The 17589-nt window shown below is 46.3% G+C and overlaps 1 protein-coding gene across 8 annotated transcripts in view; it reads right to left on the bottom strand.

Annotated features, from left to right (window-relative positions):
• Window positions 1-12805, bottom strand: part of CB2H6orf89 (chromosome B2 C6orf89 homolog) — a 46052-nt gene extending 33247 nt beyond the window's left edge. For 2 of the 8 annotated variants that reach the window (XM_086706720.1, XM_086706719.1), the window contains exons 1-2: window positions 5194-5533; window positions 852-935 (exon numbers count right to left, since the gene is read on the bottom strand). Coding sequence is in view for 4 of the 8 variants with exons in the window: in XM_086706717.1 (XP_086562843.1) it covers window positions 852-935; window positions 1909-1985 (161 nt within the window). In the remaining 4 variants the exon portion in view is untranslated. Of the gene's footprint in view, window positions 1-851; window positions 936-1908; window positions 2009-5193; window positions 5534-12647 lie in introns of those variants that run through there. The other 6 variants (XM_086706717.1, XM_086706721.1, XM_086706718.1 and 3 more) reach the window with 6 other exon arrangements.
• Window positions 12806-17589: the final 4784 nt, after the last annotated feature.

Below are 17589 nucleotides of genomic sequence, written 5' to 3'. Positions count from 1 at the left end.
GGACTAGAAAAGAGAGCAGGGAGAATTCTAGAAAGGATTCCAGTAAAAAATTCTGAAAAGTATTGGAAGGTGGGGTACGTGTAGGTAATCCCTCAGGCAGAAGAGAACATCATATTGGTGGGCCTTTAGGAGAACCGTAAAGGGAACAGAAGTACAAGTGAGGTTCAAAAGAGAATCAACTATCACCATTTCTGATGACTACTTCACAACCTTTGTAAATCTCTGCCTACTTTCAGGACACATAAAAACCTCACTAAACCCCCAGTTTTTATCGCAAAAACAACAGTTTTTGGTTTTCTTTTTCTTTTTTTTTTTTTTTTTTTTTTTTGGTAATTCAAGTATACAATGGTATTATGATACTGACTATATTTTTGCAAGCTGTACATCCTTTCTCCTTGAGATTTTGACATATTTCCCAAGTTACCGGAAGGGTCTTTATCAATAACTTCATAAAGTTTCTAAGAGCACGTGGGGATCTTCATAATAAGCCCTCTTTCTGGCTTTCGTTAGACAAGTGGTCCTCAACTGGGGGCAATTCTGGACAGGGACATTTGGAAAGTCTGGAGACATTTTGATGGTCACATTTGAGGGGTACTGGCATCTAGTAGATATGATGTCAATTAAGCACACACAAAAAATCTTGTCCCTTTGGGTTGGGATTTCATACCAGCAAAGCAGCTCCCTTGCTGAGATCTGAAAGCCTTCAACACAAGGATTTGTATTAAAAACAAAAAACAAAACAAAACACCACACACACACAAAACAAAAAAAACCTCAAACACAAAGTCATGCCTTAGCATCAAGTATGAGGGCACTGACTGAAATCAGCTGAGCAAAGGCAATTCCTTTACCTCCAGAAAGAAAGAAGATCCAACTCTAGCAGGAATGAGCTTTGCCACAGAGGGAAGTTCCAAAGAGTGAGCTTGACTCTTAACCTGCAAGGGCACAGGCAGGGTCACTAGCAGAATTATAAAAATCAAGGTATCATGCACCACCCTAGACATCCTGAATTGCCAGAATCTCTGGGAGTGGGATCCTGGTGCAGAAGTATTCAAACTCTTCCCTGTTGAGAAGAGGCACACTCCCAAATGGGAGACACTGCTCTAGAACAGCAGTTCAACTAGGGGTGATTCTGCTCCCCAGGGGACATTTGACAATGTCTGAGGCATTTTTGATTGTCAAAACTGGAGGGGCACTACTGGCATCCAGTGGGTGAAGACTAAACATCCCACAACAAAGAACTGTCCCGTTCAAAATGTTAAGAGTGCTGAGGTTAAGAAATTCTGCTTTCAAGGGAGGCCAGGGTGGAGGTAAGGGGGGGGGGGGAGGGGAGATAAGCCAGGAGGCTGTTCACTTCTGAAGGAGCATCTCAGGAATAGAAGGAAGCCACTGACAGCTCTGATGAGATGTTCTCCACAATTCCTTCTGTGCCTCAGTCTAGGAAAAAAACAGGACAGAGGCATAACCGATAGAATGACTCTAACAGAACTTACAATAAAAGTTTGTTTACTGCAGAAAACAGGTTAAGAGGTCCAACTAAATGCGAACCTCTCCTTTGTCCTGTTTAATACAGAACTTCCTTATGGTTATAAATATGTCCTAAACACTGATTTGACAGTGAACACCTGGAGGTGCTCAGCTTTCCAAACTAAACAGCTCTGCCAGCTAGGCAAGTCTAAGATGCAAAATAGATGCATCTAGCTACACAAAAAGGGGTGGGCGCCTCGGGGGCTCAGAAGGTCGACTCTTGAATTTGGCTCAGGTCATGATCCCAGGGTCATGGGACTGAGCCCCCAGGTGCAGTCCGTGCTGAGCATGGAGCCTGCTAAAGATTTTCTCTCTCTCTTCCTCTGCCCCTCTCCCCTGCTTGCATGCTCTCTCTCTAGAATAAATAAACTTTATTTCTACCTGCTCGTATCCTCATCTTTTCCAGTTTCTACCATTAAAAAAAAAAAATCCTTTCTCTCTAGAATTCCAGTGCTCATGTTCTCCCTCCAGAGCCAAGTTCCTTAAAAAAAGAAAAGAAAAAAAAAAAAAAGGCATCACTTCACCTTCGTGTTTCTAAGGTCTCCATGTCTTTATTAACCACTCAAATCACATTTCTGCCCCCCTCACACCACTAATATAGCTCTCAGGTCACCAATGGCTCTCTACATGCCAAGTCAAAAGGACGTTTTCTCAATTACTACCTTAACTGACCTCTCCACAGAAGTTCCTGTTGCCAGCCATTTCCTCCCTCAAGTGCTCTCAAACCTTAGCATAATTCTCTTTTCTCAGAGACCATACCCCTGAATGCTGGTATTCATCACAGTTGTCCTTGATCTTCTCATTCCCTCCCTGGCTTTAACTACCAGCTATTAGTGATTTCCAAATCTCTTCTCCAGTCTAAAACCCTCCAGAACTCCAGACCCATCCATCTATCTATATACCAGACACTCTGGCAGAAATTTCCTTCTGTTCCCTATATGTAATGTGCCCATAAGTGCCTTATTATTCCTGCCCCCCCACCCCGGCAACCCATTTCTCCTACTATATTCTGTTTTGTAATTAATGGAAACACCAGTTCTCCATATTTAAAACCCCTCCTTTTTCATCACCACTAATGAACCAATCACTAAATCCTCGATTCTACTCCCTGTATAGTTCCCACATTCATCATCTCCTTTTTAGCTCTACATTGATGGTAGTCAAGGCTCTCAACATCTGTCCCGTGGACCATCACAAAGATAAATTTAATCTCTATACTGCCAGTTCTCCTTCTCCTCTCTGATCCATCCTCAACTCGCCCCACAAATTATTTTTCTGAAACAAATCAGCTAATGTTACTTGTCTATTTAAAGCGACTTCCTTGAATCCCCATGTCCTGCTGTGGAACAATTTAGCAAGGTGGTTAAGAAGGCAAATGGACTTGGAAAAAGCTAAATACAAACACCTGATCTTCCACTACTGTATAGTCATGAGACAGTACTTAATCTAAGCCTCTGAGTTTTCATCATTTTATAAAATGGGGGTAATTGTGTCTTTCCAACACTGCTGTGAAGGGATTACGAGATGATGAATGTAAAACATTTGTCCCAATACCCAAATTTAAGACTTGGTACTTTTAATAAGACGAAGTTCAAATTACTTAGCTTCCCATTATGACCTGGTCACTGCCTACCTGTTCAGTCTCATTTCCTATTCCTTCTTCACGTTCTTCACTGCCATCCCATTTTACATCTTTTTGCTTTTGTACAAATAATTGTCTCTGCCTACCATGGGGAAAAGCCCCCATGCTTTTCCAATCAGTGAACTCCTTATTCCAGCCTTGATGTTTGTCCTTTGAACCCTAAACACAACTCTGATCGCTTTGTATTATATTTATTTCCATGTCTCCTCACACTAAATTGTTCCTTGTGTTAAAAAGAAAACCACAGGCCCAAAATGGTGTCACTTAGGTTAGGGTCCCAAGTCAGCAAACCAAGACTTAACATCTAAGCTAACTGCAGTTTCAAATCCCTTGGAAATGTGACTTTACCCAGCCAACGTGGAATTTCCTGGTCAGTGCTAGAACATTTACTGATAAACCCCATTCCCCCTTAGAATGACCTTGCCTAAAAAACTGGCAATGCCTAAAAAAAAATCAGTTCCTTTACTTCACTCTCTACCTTGAAAAACCTTTCCTTTCCTGTAGCCCTTTAGGAGCTCCTCTCTACTTGTCAGATGGGATGCTGCCTGATTCATGATTTAATTACAGCAATTAGATGTTCAAAATTTACTCGTTTGGGGCGCCTGGGTGGCGCAGTCGGTTGAGCGTCCGACTTCGGCCAGGTCACGATCTCGCGGTCCGTGAGTTCGAGCCCCGCGTCGGGCTCTGGGCTGATGGCTCAGAGCCTGGAGCCTGTTTCCGATTCTGTGTCTCCCTCTCTCTCTGCCCCTCCCCCGTTCATGCTGTCTCTCTGTCCCAAAAATAAATAAACGTTGAAAAAAAAAATTTTAAATTTACTCGTTTGAATTTTTTGTTATTTAACCCTTGAAAGCAGAGATAAGTGGAGAAAATATCAGAAGAAACTAACAACAGACATGGAAATTCACCTCAGAGTCATGGAACCTGATCAGTATCTTCTGAACAGATTTATACAAAGGAACTGGTCATTCTGTTCTCAAACTAATTTAACTAATGGTTGGTTTACTTTACCATTTATTCTTCTTGTTTTTAAAAATACATCAACCTAAGGAGGGTTTAGGTGAGTAGATTAGGAACCTCTCATTTAGACAATCTCTGTGGTGTTGCTAGGTAGCTTGTTAGAGGAACAGGGATTAAAACTGGATCTTGAAAATTGTTTTGGTTCAAAGCAGAAAGAGCCTAACATGGACACTCTCTGGTATGCAAGTTGGACTAAGTGAACTTTAGTCAAACTTCAACGTAGCAAAGTTGAATTTAGGTTAAAGGATGTTGTTCCTTAGAGAGAAATTGTGATAAACCCTGAACACACCATTTCATTAAGGGAGAAATGCCCATAGAGGATTCCACCATGGAAACAACCAAATGAGCAACCTGAAAAAGTCAGAATAGTTAAGCATCCGGGAGTAGTTTCTATTATCAAGCGATGGCTAAAGACTTTAAATATACTCGCAAATACCAAGGCTATACGAGCTCTTAAATAGGAAAACCTGTGACCAGCAAGGTTGGTGGTCTTAGGAACACTAGGCAGGAGATTTTTGTAGCAAATGGTGATTACAAACACCCCATTATCGGGTCAATAAATCAAGTCATATAACTCTGAAATCCTACATGCTATGTTTATTGCATACAAGTCCACACTTCATTAGAAAAAGATGTTTCGAAGGGGGGCGGGGAATCAACTCAACATACTAAAAAATTAGGAATTTTGTCAAAAGGGCAGTGAAATCTAGACTTCGCTAGCACCGATGGTGTTCTGGACACTGCTGTGACACCTGCGAAACAAGCTCCAACAGGGTCGACCTCGCTTTGCTCGGCTCCGCGGAGCCAAGGAAAAGACGTCTTATGGGAGTCGACCCTGGGGGAGCTGCCGGCGGTGCTGTCAACCTGCGAAACCCCAGAGGCTCAGAAAAGAGGTTTGCGCAAGGGCAAGAGAAAAAGGGCCGCGCGAGAGTGTCATGGACGGGAGCGGCGGTGAGGCTGTCACAGGGCGGCCTCCCCCCTCCCGGCCTCGGGCCCCAGTCACTCACAAGCGGGGCCCGCGCCCCCTCGGGCTCCTCCCGCCTCGGGGACTTCAGCCTCCGGGCGAGGAGGGTAAGCCGCCAACCTCCTACTTCCGGGCGCGCAACCCGGAAGCAACTCCCATGCCACAGGCGAGGCCGCGCGTGCTAGGGTAGCTCCTTCCTCACGCCTCGCGCTTCCGTCAGAAACAGAACCCGCGACTTGGACACGCGCGCGCGCGCAAAGTTCCGCGAGATCTGGAGAGTGCGGGTTCCTGCTCCCCCTGGCGTCAGGTTCCTCCTGCTCCTCCCCTTTCAGTCCTTACCAGGGTCTGTCCTCTTCCGCGCTCGCGCGGATTTAGCAGCTGAACTGATTCATCCAACGGCCTTTGATTGCCCCCCCCCCCCCCGACTCCGTGCCAGGCAGCGTGTTAGGCATTAAGGAGTGGGAAGGACGGGTAATGGAGGGCAGGCCCTTACCTGTGGGAGCTTACTTTTAATGAGAGAAAGACAACAAACATTTGGTTTCCAACTTTCCGGGCTAGCGGAGCAAGGACAGCAGGTGCAGAGCATGCGTTCTCCTCTTCAACCTCTGTCCCAGGGTAACCCCTGGCTTTATAAGGCATTTGCATTACAGGTTCTGCGCCCCCTGGTGGGGAGTGACGCCATGACAGTTCCAGCAGGAACCTTGTAGGGTCAAAGTTCTCCTCCACAGGTAGGAGGCATCTCCCCAAAGATGTGAGGCAGCTTCCATTAGAGACCGCCTCCTGCATGGCTCAAGACCCTACTTACTTAGAAAAAACTGTATCCTCGGTGACTCCTCAACCCCCGTCTCCTCCATTATGACCGTGTACTGGTGGTTTAATAAACCATTTTTTGCTTGGTACCTCCCTTCTGTCGTTATTCGAGCGCGGATCCTCCTATAAATCTTTCGAGGGGAATCCAAGAACCGAGACTTCCACTGACACCATGCAAGCTTCCCCCAGTAACATCTTTTGGTGCCGCGACTCCGATCGCCCAAGGTAAGACAGTCCTCACCCCGCTGAGGCTAGAGGATCCCTATCTGATTTACTTTCTCGGAGGTCAGCTCTCACTCACTCTGCAATTTGGCCACTACTGTTACTGTCTATAGTTCTTCCTCTCCTAAACCACTTCTGCCATCACTCTCACAAAGTCTGTGCCCCTCAAACCCCGAGGACGTGCTGTATATATGTGAAAGCCTCTCCATCTGCTGGGCCGGTCCATTTTCATACTCATTCAATCTCCTGGATGATTCATCTAACCAGTAGTTCTCCCTCTGTGTTGTTGCCTCAAATCACACCTTCTTACGTGTTTCCCTCCCCTTCCCTTTCCGGAAAGATGGTCTCAATCAGCCTCTGATACTTAAATCCAAGGTGGGTACATGATAATCACAGTCCCCAGCGGGAGTTTATTTCTAAGAGGGTAAGGGCAAATCTTTGTGTCTATTCCAACTCCTCGAGTTAATACTTTGGAGAGGAAATCTACTCCTGAAAACATTGTTGCACTATAAGCTAACTAATTTGGATGTAAATTAAAAAAAAAAAAAAACCTAAGAGGAGCCTGGGATGAAATCTGGAAATGGGACCACATAGATGTTGAAGGCTGGGGCATACATCCTGGCACTCAGGGACTCATTAGGGACTATAAAATACACCAGATCCCTCCCTTATGGGCACCTCAATTTGGGGGAGGCAAGTAAAGAAAGGACAGGCTGCAATAATACTAATTTGGGCTGTGCGCCTCACCTGAGGGGACATCCTTGAAGGGTCGTTCTTCAAAGGAGGTAGAAAGGCCACCTCTCCTCTTGATACACAACATTCCAAGGGGACACTCTTGGAATACTGTGTCTACTTCTTCCCCTTCTCTTTGCTATTCCCTTACATATGGGAAACCTGATGGCAGTTCCAGGGGTTCACCACTGGGATGCATCCTCACTAACTGGGATAAGTTTGACCCCCAACCTTTAAAGAGGAAAAGGCTCATCTTTTTCTGCAATACAGCATGGCCCCAGTATAAACTAAGAGATGGGGCAACAGGGCCCTACAATTGGACACTGGATTATAACACCATCTTAAACTAGACCTATTTTGTATAGACCAGACAAAGTGGTCTCAGTTCCCTTAGGTCCAAGCCTTTATGTTAAACAAACCTCAGGCTTTTCAAAACCTGCAAAATTCAGCTGTCCACTTTAGATTTCCTCACAGGCCTAAGTCCTAAGTCCCCTCCCCCACCACCAGAGGAGGCTTCCCCAAGCCCCACCAAATCCTACCATAGCCCAAAACGATGATCCATTGCCCCATATCCAAGACCACCAACACTGTCAAGTCCTAACAAGCCCCTTCCAATTCTGTGTTTCCTCCAGGAAATAGCTGAGCCAACCAGAACCACCATGTGGGTCCAAACTCCCTTCTTTATGAGTGATCTCCACCAAATCCAGAAGGACTTGGGAGATTTTTCCTAGGACCTTGACGGTTAACGTGTCAGGACTTCAGGGTTTTATACTAACTTTTGATTTGTCCTGGAAGGACATAGTGCTCATTCTCAATCAGACTCTCTCCAAGGCAGACTGAGATAGAATTGGGGAGCCCACCATCTAATCTGGGGATAAACTTCATAGTTCCAGTGCAAGGTATCTGGCAGATAACATGGCAGTTCCAATAACAGATCCTCATTGGAACTATGACACTGCACAAGGGCAATGGTCCCAAGACCATCTTATAATCTAACAAATGGAATGTCAAGATGCCAGTCAAAGCCAATTAATTATATAACAAGCTGGCTTTCATAAACCAGGAAAAGGAAGAAAACCCCACAACCTTTATGGAAAGACTAAGAGAGACTTCAGCTAAACATACTCTTGATCCCAGATGAGAGGCTGGTCTTACAGTTCTTAATGGTCGACTCATCACTCAGGCCACCCCAGATATTAGGAGGAAGCTCCAAAAATTATCCCTAGGGCCAGACATCCCAAGCTCTGAACTCCTTAAGGTGGTCAATTTTGTGTTCTATGGCCAGCACCAGGAGAAGGAAAAAAAAAGGGAAAAGGAAAAACGTAAGGATCAGAGACAGGCTCAACTCCTGGTGGCCTTGCAATGCCAGCCATCACCCCAGGGTCGCCCCCTCAAAAGGGAGACACCAAAAGGAGCCTGCTACCATTGCAAAAAGGAGGGACACTGGAGAGATGTCTGTTCCTTAAGCTCCCTAATATGGCCTGTCCTAATGTCCTCAAACAGGACACTGAGAGACTGCCCCACTAATGGGACAACCAGGGGTTCAGCATCCCTTCAAGCTGTCACCACCATGGATTGAGGCAACCTATGGCACCAATGGGCTCCTCCACCCACTGTTTCCCTCATTGTGACAGAGCCCAGGGTGACCCCTTGACATGGCAGGTAGGACAATTTTCTCTTGGACATGGGAGCCACTTACTGTCTTAGCCTCCTTTATGGTAAGCTTTCCTTCAACTCCTGTCTGGTTATGGGAGTGAAGAGCCTACCAACAAAGCTAACCTAACGTTCATACATTCTTGGGACTCAGTCAGTGCCTTTGAGAGGCTCTATGGGAAAAACAGGTCCTACTAAAGCCAGACCACTCAAACCCAACATCCCTGGTCCCACCAGGAGATAAGGTCCTAATTAAAACCTGGATAGATTGAGCTCCTGGATCCCAACAAACGCCTTTATGGAAGGGACCCTATACTGTTCTTTTATCCACCCCTACAACCATCAAGGTCCCAGGAATCTCCAGCTGGATCCATCTCTCCCGAGCCAAGCCTGCTGTGACCTCTAACAAAGAGGACAACCCTGATACCTCTGAGTATACCGGTGAGCCACTGGAAGACCTCAAACTGCTCTTCAAAAAGGGGCCATCTCAGATAAATCCTAAAATCCTCTATTCTGTTATGTCCAATACCTTAGTGTAGTCCTACAGGGGGACTTCCAAGACTACACCCTTAAAGAAATCCATAGGTATGGTACCTCTTTGATCACAAGCCACTTCTGCCTCATGCTGCCCCGTAGCCCCCCTCACTTAATACTGCTCAAGGCTATCTCAACAACACCAATTCTAATTCCCCTTGCTGGATATGTGTGGGACCCCACTTAGCCATTGTAACTCCCGCACCTGCTTCATTGTGGGCCACCACCAATAACCCCATTAGTTTCACCTATACCCGTCTCTGGATACCAACATGGACCTCCCAGCCCCACGTAAGTGCAAGAAACTTCCAAAGAAAAGTCATGGAACACAGCACAAAAATCCTAAATGCTCAGGGGCCCCTCCCAACACCTGCTATTTTGGGACTGTTATATACTCAACTTAAACTCTCTAATATGACCTTCCCAATCTGTGTTAGTACTAACCCAACATCTGGGACCCCAGTGGGTTTTATTCCCTTGTCTCCCTGCCTTTATAATTTCAACCTAACTTCGGCAGGTGAGTCATTCTTTTGGGAAAGTGTTTCTGATTGCTACTTTAACACTGTTAAAGAGGAGCTTTTGATAAGGATCCCAGAACATATGTTCCAGGAGTTTTTCCAACAGGGGACAAGGCTGTTAATAAGGTGTATTGAAGAAGAAGGAGGTTATCTGGGCTGATGGGTGGCCCTGACAATATTGAGACATGGAGGACCAAGGACGGGGGGTGATGGTGACCTTTGGGGGAAGGTTAAGAGTGGGTCTTTTAAGGGGCACCTAGGTGGCTCAGTTGATTAAGTGTCTCACTTCTGCTCAAGTCATGATCTCATGGTTCCTGGGCTCAAGACCCACATCAGGCTCTGTGCTGACAGCTCAGAGCCTGGAGCCTGACTCGATTCTGTGTCTCCCTCTCTCTCTGCCCCTCCCCTGCTCACACTCTCTCTCTCTCTCTCTCTCAAAAACAAACTTAAAAAAAATTAAAAGAGTGGGTCTTTTAACGGTGTTAAAGTAGCAACGCAACTCTACAACATCTAGTCATGACCTCTTTGCCCACCTTCATATTGGCTTTGGTCCTCTTTAGGGCCACTGCTGGCCCTAGGGGAGCCCCTTTTGAAAGTGCCTTTCTTTTCTTTTCTTTTTAAAAAAAAATTTTTTTTAACGTTTATTTATTTTTGAGACAGAGAGAGACAGAGCATGAATGGGGGAGGGTCAGAGAGAGGGAGACACAGAATCTGAAACAGGCTCCAGGCTCTGAGCTGTCAGCACAGAGCCCGATGCGGGGCTCGAACTCACGGACCGTGGGATCATGACCTGAGCCAAAGTCGGACGCTTAACCGACTGAGCCACCCAGGTGCCCCAAAGTGCCTTTATTTTCTATTCTAACCAAGGTTCACCTGTGTCCTCAGAAGGGACTCTATTTTTGGAACTCAAGCATATGTGACCCTTCCAGATGGATGGAAGGGCACTTGTTCTTTGGCCTGGTTAGTTCCAGATGTATCCCTCATAGGAGTTACTCAAAGAGTTTCCCTCTCTATGGTAACTGAAACACCCATATCCAAGCAGGAGGTCCTTACACTCCTCTTGCTAGGGGCCCTCCTAGGGAGCAGCCTTAGGACTGGCCACAGGGATCACGAGGACTGTCCTTCTCCACTCTCTCAAGAATTAGGCAAATCCATTCAAGAAACTATGTAAGTCTTGGCAACCTTAGGCCACCAACTCAACTCACTGGCAGGTAGGACAATTAATTTTCTTTTAGACACGGGAGCCACCTACTCTGTCTTAACCTCCTTTACAGGTAAGCTTTCCTTCAACTCCAGTCTGGTTATCCTGGTGGTCACTCTCAGGGGTAGTCCTCCAAAATCAAAGGGCATTAGATAGCTCACTTTAGCCCAAAGGGGCACATTAGTCCAGGAAGAATGTTGCTTTTATGTCCATCAGTCAGGTTATTCAAGAAAGTATCAAAAGACTTCAAATGCAAGCCCATCGTCTCCTATCAGCAAGCACATCCACCATCTCCCTATCCTGGGGTCTTATGTCATGGATACTTCCCTTCATGGGGCCTTTCCTTTGCATGATCCTTTTGCTTTTTGAACCATGTCTTCTTTTTTTTTAATTTTTTTTTTCAATGTTTATTTATTTTTGGGACAGAGAGAGACAGAGCATGAACGGGGGAGGGGCAGAGAGAGAGGGAGACACAGAATCGGAAACAGGCTCCAGGCTCTGAGCCATCAGCCCAGAGCCCGACGCGGGGCTCGAACTCACGGACCGCGAGATCGTGACCTGGCTGAAGCCGGACGCTTAACCGACTGCGCCACCCAGGCGCCCCTGAACCATGTCTTCTTAATCTTATAACTAAGTTCATCTCCTCTTGTGGTAGACAAGACCAGCTTCACCTCTTACTGCAACAAGGATATCAGCCCCTTTCGAGAAAACATCAAGACTACTATAGCCCCTGGACTGGAGTGGTCAAACCTTCTGAGACCAGGACACAAGCCCTATTCCACCCTATAACCTCATACTACCTCCTCATGGCCCAGACAGATATCAAAGAGTGAAACTCTAATGAAAAACACTGCCCCTGTTCAGTAGGAAGCAGCTACAGAAGCTTGACTTTGGCCCTCAACCTGAAAGATTTCAGAGCCCCAAGTCCTTGAAGGGGAAATAACAGAGTAGGCACTTGGTTAGCTATGAGCTGGAGGCAGGGAAGGCCATAAACAGGTTACGTTTAGAGACTTGAGGGCAAAAGGTTCCCAACTTTCCAGGGCTCTAGGACCCAGAGCAGCAGGTACAAGGCTTGCGCTTCTCTCTAACTCTTGTGCCCCAGAGTAACCCTAGACTTCATTACAATGCATTTGTATTAGTTTGCCATCCCCGTTGGGAAACGGACATGACAGTTTCCGGAGACAGTTTCGACAGGAACCTAGCAGGGTCAAAGTTCCCCCTACTGGTAGGAGTGAAAAAACAACTGTAGCCTCGGGGCAGTCGCCAACTCCAGGCCTGCCCACTCCATCCTGAAAGTGTACCGCCCTTTAAAAAACTGCTTTGTGCTTGCTACCTTCCTTCTCACGGTCTTTATGCCAGTGCGGATCCTCGTGTAAATCTTCTGTGGGGAATGCAAGAACCGAGACTTCCACTGACACAAGGCAAGCTTCCACGGGTAACAATTAATAAAAGGTGTTTCGAAGGGGGGCCAGGAATCCACTCCATATACCAAAAAATGAAGAATGTTGTCAAAAGAGCAGTGAAATCTAGACTTCGCTAGCACCGATGGTGTTCTGGACACTGCCGTGACACCTGCGAAACAAGTTCCAACAGGGTCGACCTCGCTTTGCTCGGCCCCGCGGAGCCAAGGAAAAGACGTCTTATGGGAGTCGACCCTGGGGGAGCTGCCGGCGGTGCTGTCAATCTGCAAAACCCCAGAGGCTCAGAAAAGAGGTTTGCGCAAGGGCAAGAGGAAAAGGGCCGCGCGAGGGTGTCACGGACGGGAGCGGCGGTGAGGCTGTCACAGGGCGGCCTCCCCCCTCCCGGCCTCGGGCCCCAGTCACTCACATGCGGGGCCCGCGCCCCCTCGGGCTCCTCCCGCCTCGGGGACTTCAGCCTCCGGGCGAGGAGGGTAAGCCGCCAACTTCCTGCTTCCGGGCGCGCAACCCGGAAGCAACTCCCACGCCACAGGCAAGGCTGCGCGTGCTAGGGTAGCTCCTTCCTCACGCCTCGCGCTTCCGTCAGAAACAGAACCCGCGACTTGGCCGCGCGCACGCGCGCGCGCGAAGTTCCGCGATATCTGGAGAGTGCGGGTTCCTGCTCCCCCTGGCGTCAGGTTCTTTCTGCTCGGCCCACTTGAGTCTTTACCGGGGTCTGTCCTCTTCCGCGCTCGCGCGGATTCAGCAGCTGAGCTGATTCATCCAACAGCCTTTGATTGGGCCCCCCCCTACTCCGTGCCAGGCAGCGTGTTAGGCATTAAGGAGTGGGAAGGATAGGTAACGGAGGGCAGGCCCTTACCTCTAGGAGCTCTTAGTCTAAAAGAAAGACAGGCAAACAAATCATACAAATAAACACACAGCCCACTCATAAATATTTATTGGAGCTTACTCTGTGCGAGACATTACCAACCCTTTATGGTTGTGAAACCAATTCAACAACCCTATCATATAAATAGTCCCTATAGGGGCCAAAAGGCAGGCCACCCAAAGACGGACACTTTGGCCTGATGATTATTTTGAATTAAAAGCAAACCAAGGGGCACCTGGCTGGTTCAGTTGATAAAGCTTGCAACTCTTGATCTCAGGGTGGTGAGTACAAGCCCCACATTGGGCGTGAAGTCTACTTTAAAAAAATAAAAGCAATAAAAACCCAGCAGATTTAGGAAAAGCTCTCTACCCACCCCCTCAACTGCCTGCCTATACCAGAAAGAACTATTAATAGAGATCCCTCTTTACCTAAGAAATTTATAGGGCAATCTTTGTTTTCCAAACATCTCTCGCCTTACTACTAATAGAACAAGGCCTTCCTTTCCTTTGTATTCCCAAGTTCTGCCCCTCTCCTTAGCTCAGGATGTCTCATGTTGGCTATCTTTGGAATTTCGTGTGTGTGTGTGTGTGTGTGTGTGTGTGTGTATGCGTGTGCATTCTCCACATGTATGAAACTAAATTTGATTTTCTCTTGTTATTCTGTCTCATGTCAGTTTGGTTCTTTGTCCAGCTGGAAGGACCTTGAAATGCAGAAGAAATTCTTCCTCCCTGAAAACTTATCCTCATACCAACCAAACTGAGGTTTACGGAAAGGTTAACTTGCTCAAGATTACACAAAGAGTGGTGGGGTCACAATTAGAACCCAGGCTACTTATTTTGCCCAGTCCTTAGTGCCAAGATCCTAACTTTTCTGCTAGAGACCTGCCATCAAAATGTTACTGGGTTCATACTAATAAAGCTAACTACAAAGGTAGTGTGATACTGATGCAGGGATAGGCAAACCAATTGTGCAGAATAAAGAGACCAAAATGAGAACCACACATATATATACACTTGCTTTATGACAAAGAGGTACAACTGAGGACTGAGGAAAGGACAATGCTATCAATAAATAGTTCTGGCTCGGTTATATATACGTATAGGAAAAAATGAAACTTAACTCCAACCTCACACCATACACCAAAATAAATTCTATGTGTATTATAGCTCTATATGAAAAAAAATTGAAACAAAACTTTAGAGTAGCTCTGTCCAATACCATTGCCATGCAAGTGACTAGTGAGTACTTAAATGTGGCTAGTCAGAATTTAGATGTTCTGTAAAAGATAAATTGATACAGTTTACCACACTAAAATTAGCAACCGGAGCACCTGAGTGGCTCACTTGGCTAAGCATCCGACTTTGGCTCATGTCATGATCTCTTGGCTTGTGAGTTCAAACCCCATGTCAGGCTCTCTGCTGTCAGCACGGAGCCCACTTCAGTTCCTATCTCCCTCTCTTTCTGCCCCTACCCAGCTCATGCTTTCTCTCTGTCTCAAAAATAAATAAAAACATCAAAAAAATTAAATTAGAAACCACCTCTCATCATCAAAAGACACAAGGTACTGGGGCCTGGGTGGCTCAGTCTGGTGAGTGTCCAACTTCAGCTCAAGTCATGATCTCGCGGTCCGTGAGTTTGAGCCCTGCATCGGGCTCTGTGCTGACAGCTCAGAGCCTGGAGCCTGCTTCAGATTCTGTCTCCGTCTCTTTCTGCCCCTCCCCCACTCATGCTCTGTCTCTCTCTGTCAAAAATAAATAAATATTAAAAAAAAAAAAAAAGACACAGGCAGGGCTTGATCTCACGACTGTGAGATCTTGACTTGAGCCAAAATCAACAGTCAGACACTCAACTAACTGAGCCACCCAAGTGCCCCAGAAGAAACAATCTTTAAAAAAAATTTTTTTTAATGTTTTTTAAATTTATTTTTGAGACAGAGAGAGACAGAGCATGAACGGGGGAGGGTCAGAGAGAGGGAGACACAGAATCTGAAACAGGCTCCAGGCTCTGAGCTGTCAGCACAGAGCCCGACGCGGGGCTCGAACTCACGGGCCGCGAGATCGTGACCTGAGCTGAAGTTGGCCGCTCAACCGACTGAGCCACCCAGGCGCCCCTAAACAATCTTTAAAGATCAGTTTGGCATAGCCAGAAAGAACTTGAATGCTAACACTTTGACCTGTGGGCAGTGGCGAGCCACTGAAGGTTTTTGAGTGGGGTTGTGATGGGATCAGAGTTCTGTTATGGCCATATAAATCCCGTGGGATGGACGAAGGCTAGATTGGAGGAGGAAAAATTAACTTTGGAAAGTTCAAGGGAAAAACAACTCTGATGGTCTAGGTAAAAGGAATGGAAGAACGAGAATCTGCTCAAGGAAGATTTCCCAGGTACAACAAATCAGATTGTAGAAAGGTTCAGGGGTGGAAGGCAGGAGAAAGGCTTGGGCTCCAGCTCACACTAAATCCTGTGGGCCCTGCAGCTTGTCGCCTCCTCCTGTTGGTCACTCAGAGCCCTCCACTCTAAAACCTGGCTGGTGGGAGAAGAGATCATGAATGTGAAAGTGCTTGGCAATCTGGAATGTGTGTGGGGATGTAGCTGAAGGAGGGTGAGGAATCAAAAGATGTGTGGTGACTAGGACAACAGTGACTGGGGCACAGGAGGAGGAACGGTTTGGGGGAGAGGATAGGGACGGAAATGATGGATAAACATACTCATTTCTTTAGTCTGGGCTTCTGTTGGCATTTAGAAAAACCCTCGAGAAGGTTTCCAGGTAGTAACACTCTGTGCCACAGAATTGCTTGTGGTGACTTAGCTCTGCCAGCCACTGGAGGTTCTCTCTGTTCAGGTTCAGGCCTGGACCAGGCCCTGTGGGAATGCTGAACTGAACCGAACTTGGACGTGGTCCCTAACGTGGGCTCTTATCAATCTACTTGGAGAGAAGAGAATGTGTACAAGCGGCTAGACAACAATGAAAGGTGGCAGAGGACTAAAGACCAAGAAGGGAGAAAGGGAGAGAACCTACTCGCAGACAGGAAGGGTAGAGAGGATTTCTGAAGAAGTTGGGACCCAGGCATGGGCGAGGTTTGGGAAGCATTGCAAGGAAAGGGAATGGCCTGAGCAAAGGCCCAGAAAGTGGAAATGTTGGTGGCACATTTAAGGCATGGATGAAATGGTAGGAAATCAGGCTGGGGAAGTCAGGGTGAAGGCCCTTCAAGCCCAGGCCAAGTGGTTTGGGACTTTATTTTATTTAGTTAGTTTTTATAAATTATTTTTTTAATGTTTATTTATTTATTTATTTATTTATTTATTTATTTATATTTATTTATTATTTATATTGAGAGAGAACACAGGGAAGGGGCAGAGAGAGAGAGAGAGAGAGAGAGAGAGAGAGAATCCCAAGCAGGCTCTGTGCTGACAGCACAGACGGGGGGGCTTGATCCCATGAACCCTGAGATCATGACCTGAGCTTGAAATCAAGCTTAACCAACTCAGTCCCCAGGCGCCCTGGGGACTTGAACAGGCCAAGGGAAACCATTTCACATTTCTTGGCAAAGTGACATACAAGATATCTTGGGAGGAAAGCTTTGGCTGGTGTGTGTGCAGGATGCATTAGTGGGGAAAAGCCAAAAGGCAGGGAACCAACCCCACAAGGGGGCTTCTAACATAAGCCTGGTGTTAAAATAAGCCTGGTAATTTGGGAAAAAAGAATTGATAAGTCTTGATGATGTATCACTTACAGGGAGCAGAGGGAAAGAGGATGATCTTCAAGTTTCTAGCCCCCAAAATGATGTTTCTGTAAGAGTTTATAATTTTGGTTTTAATAAAGCACATTTATTAAGAAGACAAATTAAGCTTAACAGAATAGATGAAGTAAATACAAGACACTCAGAGTAATTTAAGGTGGACTATTAGTTATACTCAGAAATCTCTGTTAATTCCTCCCTGAAGTCACCCAATGTTCTCTTGGGGACAAAAGGCCAACAAATACAGAGTCTCTTGGGGAAGGATTTTGGAATGAGACTACAAGACACTGACTTATTCTTGTGTAAAACTCCAATGCATCCTCACTGTGCCCTAAGGCACCCAAAATAGATAGTAAGGAACTACATAAGATCCAGAGAAAGGTAACTCAAATAGCAATAGACAGAATGGACCAATGATAAAGACTTTTCTTTCTGTTCAGCTCAAGGGTCATAAAGAGGACATGAACACGAGACTGCAGAAAGTGTAAAATTTATTATACCTTACCGTAGCCCAGCATTCATCAGTGTAAAATGTAGTTCTCTGCCCATTATTAATTCAACAAAACCTGAACACCCTATTCTTGGTACTCTGCGAGAAAGGCACAGAAATGAAGGAGAGGCCCAGCCTGCTCACTGTCTGGTTGATCTCTACAACACCGTATACCCTTATTCCGACCTGACAATTAAGGGAAATAGGATTGAACTAACTATACGTAGATACTCACAGCTGTGATACTGAACAAGTC

This window comes from Puma concolor, chromosome B2, assembly GCF_028749965.1.
Source record: "Puma concolor isolate L17-30 chromosome B2, mPumCon1.1.hap2, whole genome shotgun sequence".
NCBI classification, from domain to species: Eukaryota; Metazoa; Chordata; class Mammalia; order Carnivora; family Felidae; genus Puma; species Puma concolor.
The sequence above is the reverse complement of the archived record's forward strand: the minus strand, read 5'-3'. Positions and strand labels throughout refer to the sequence as shown.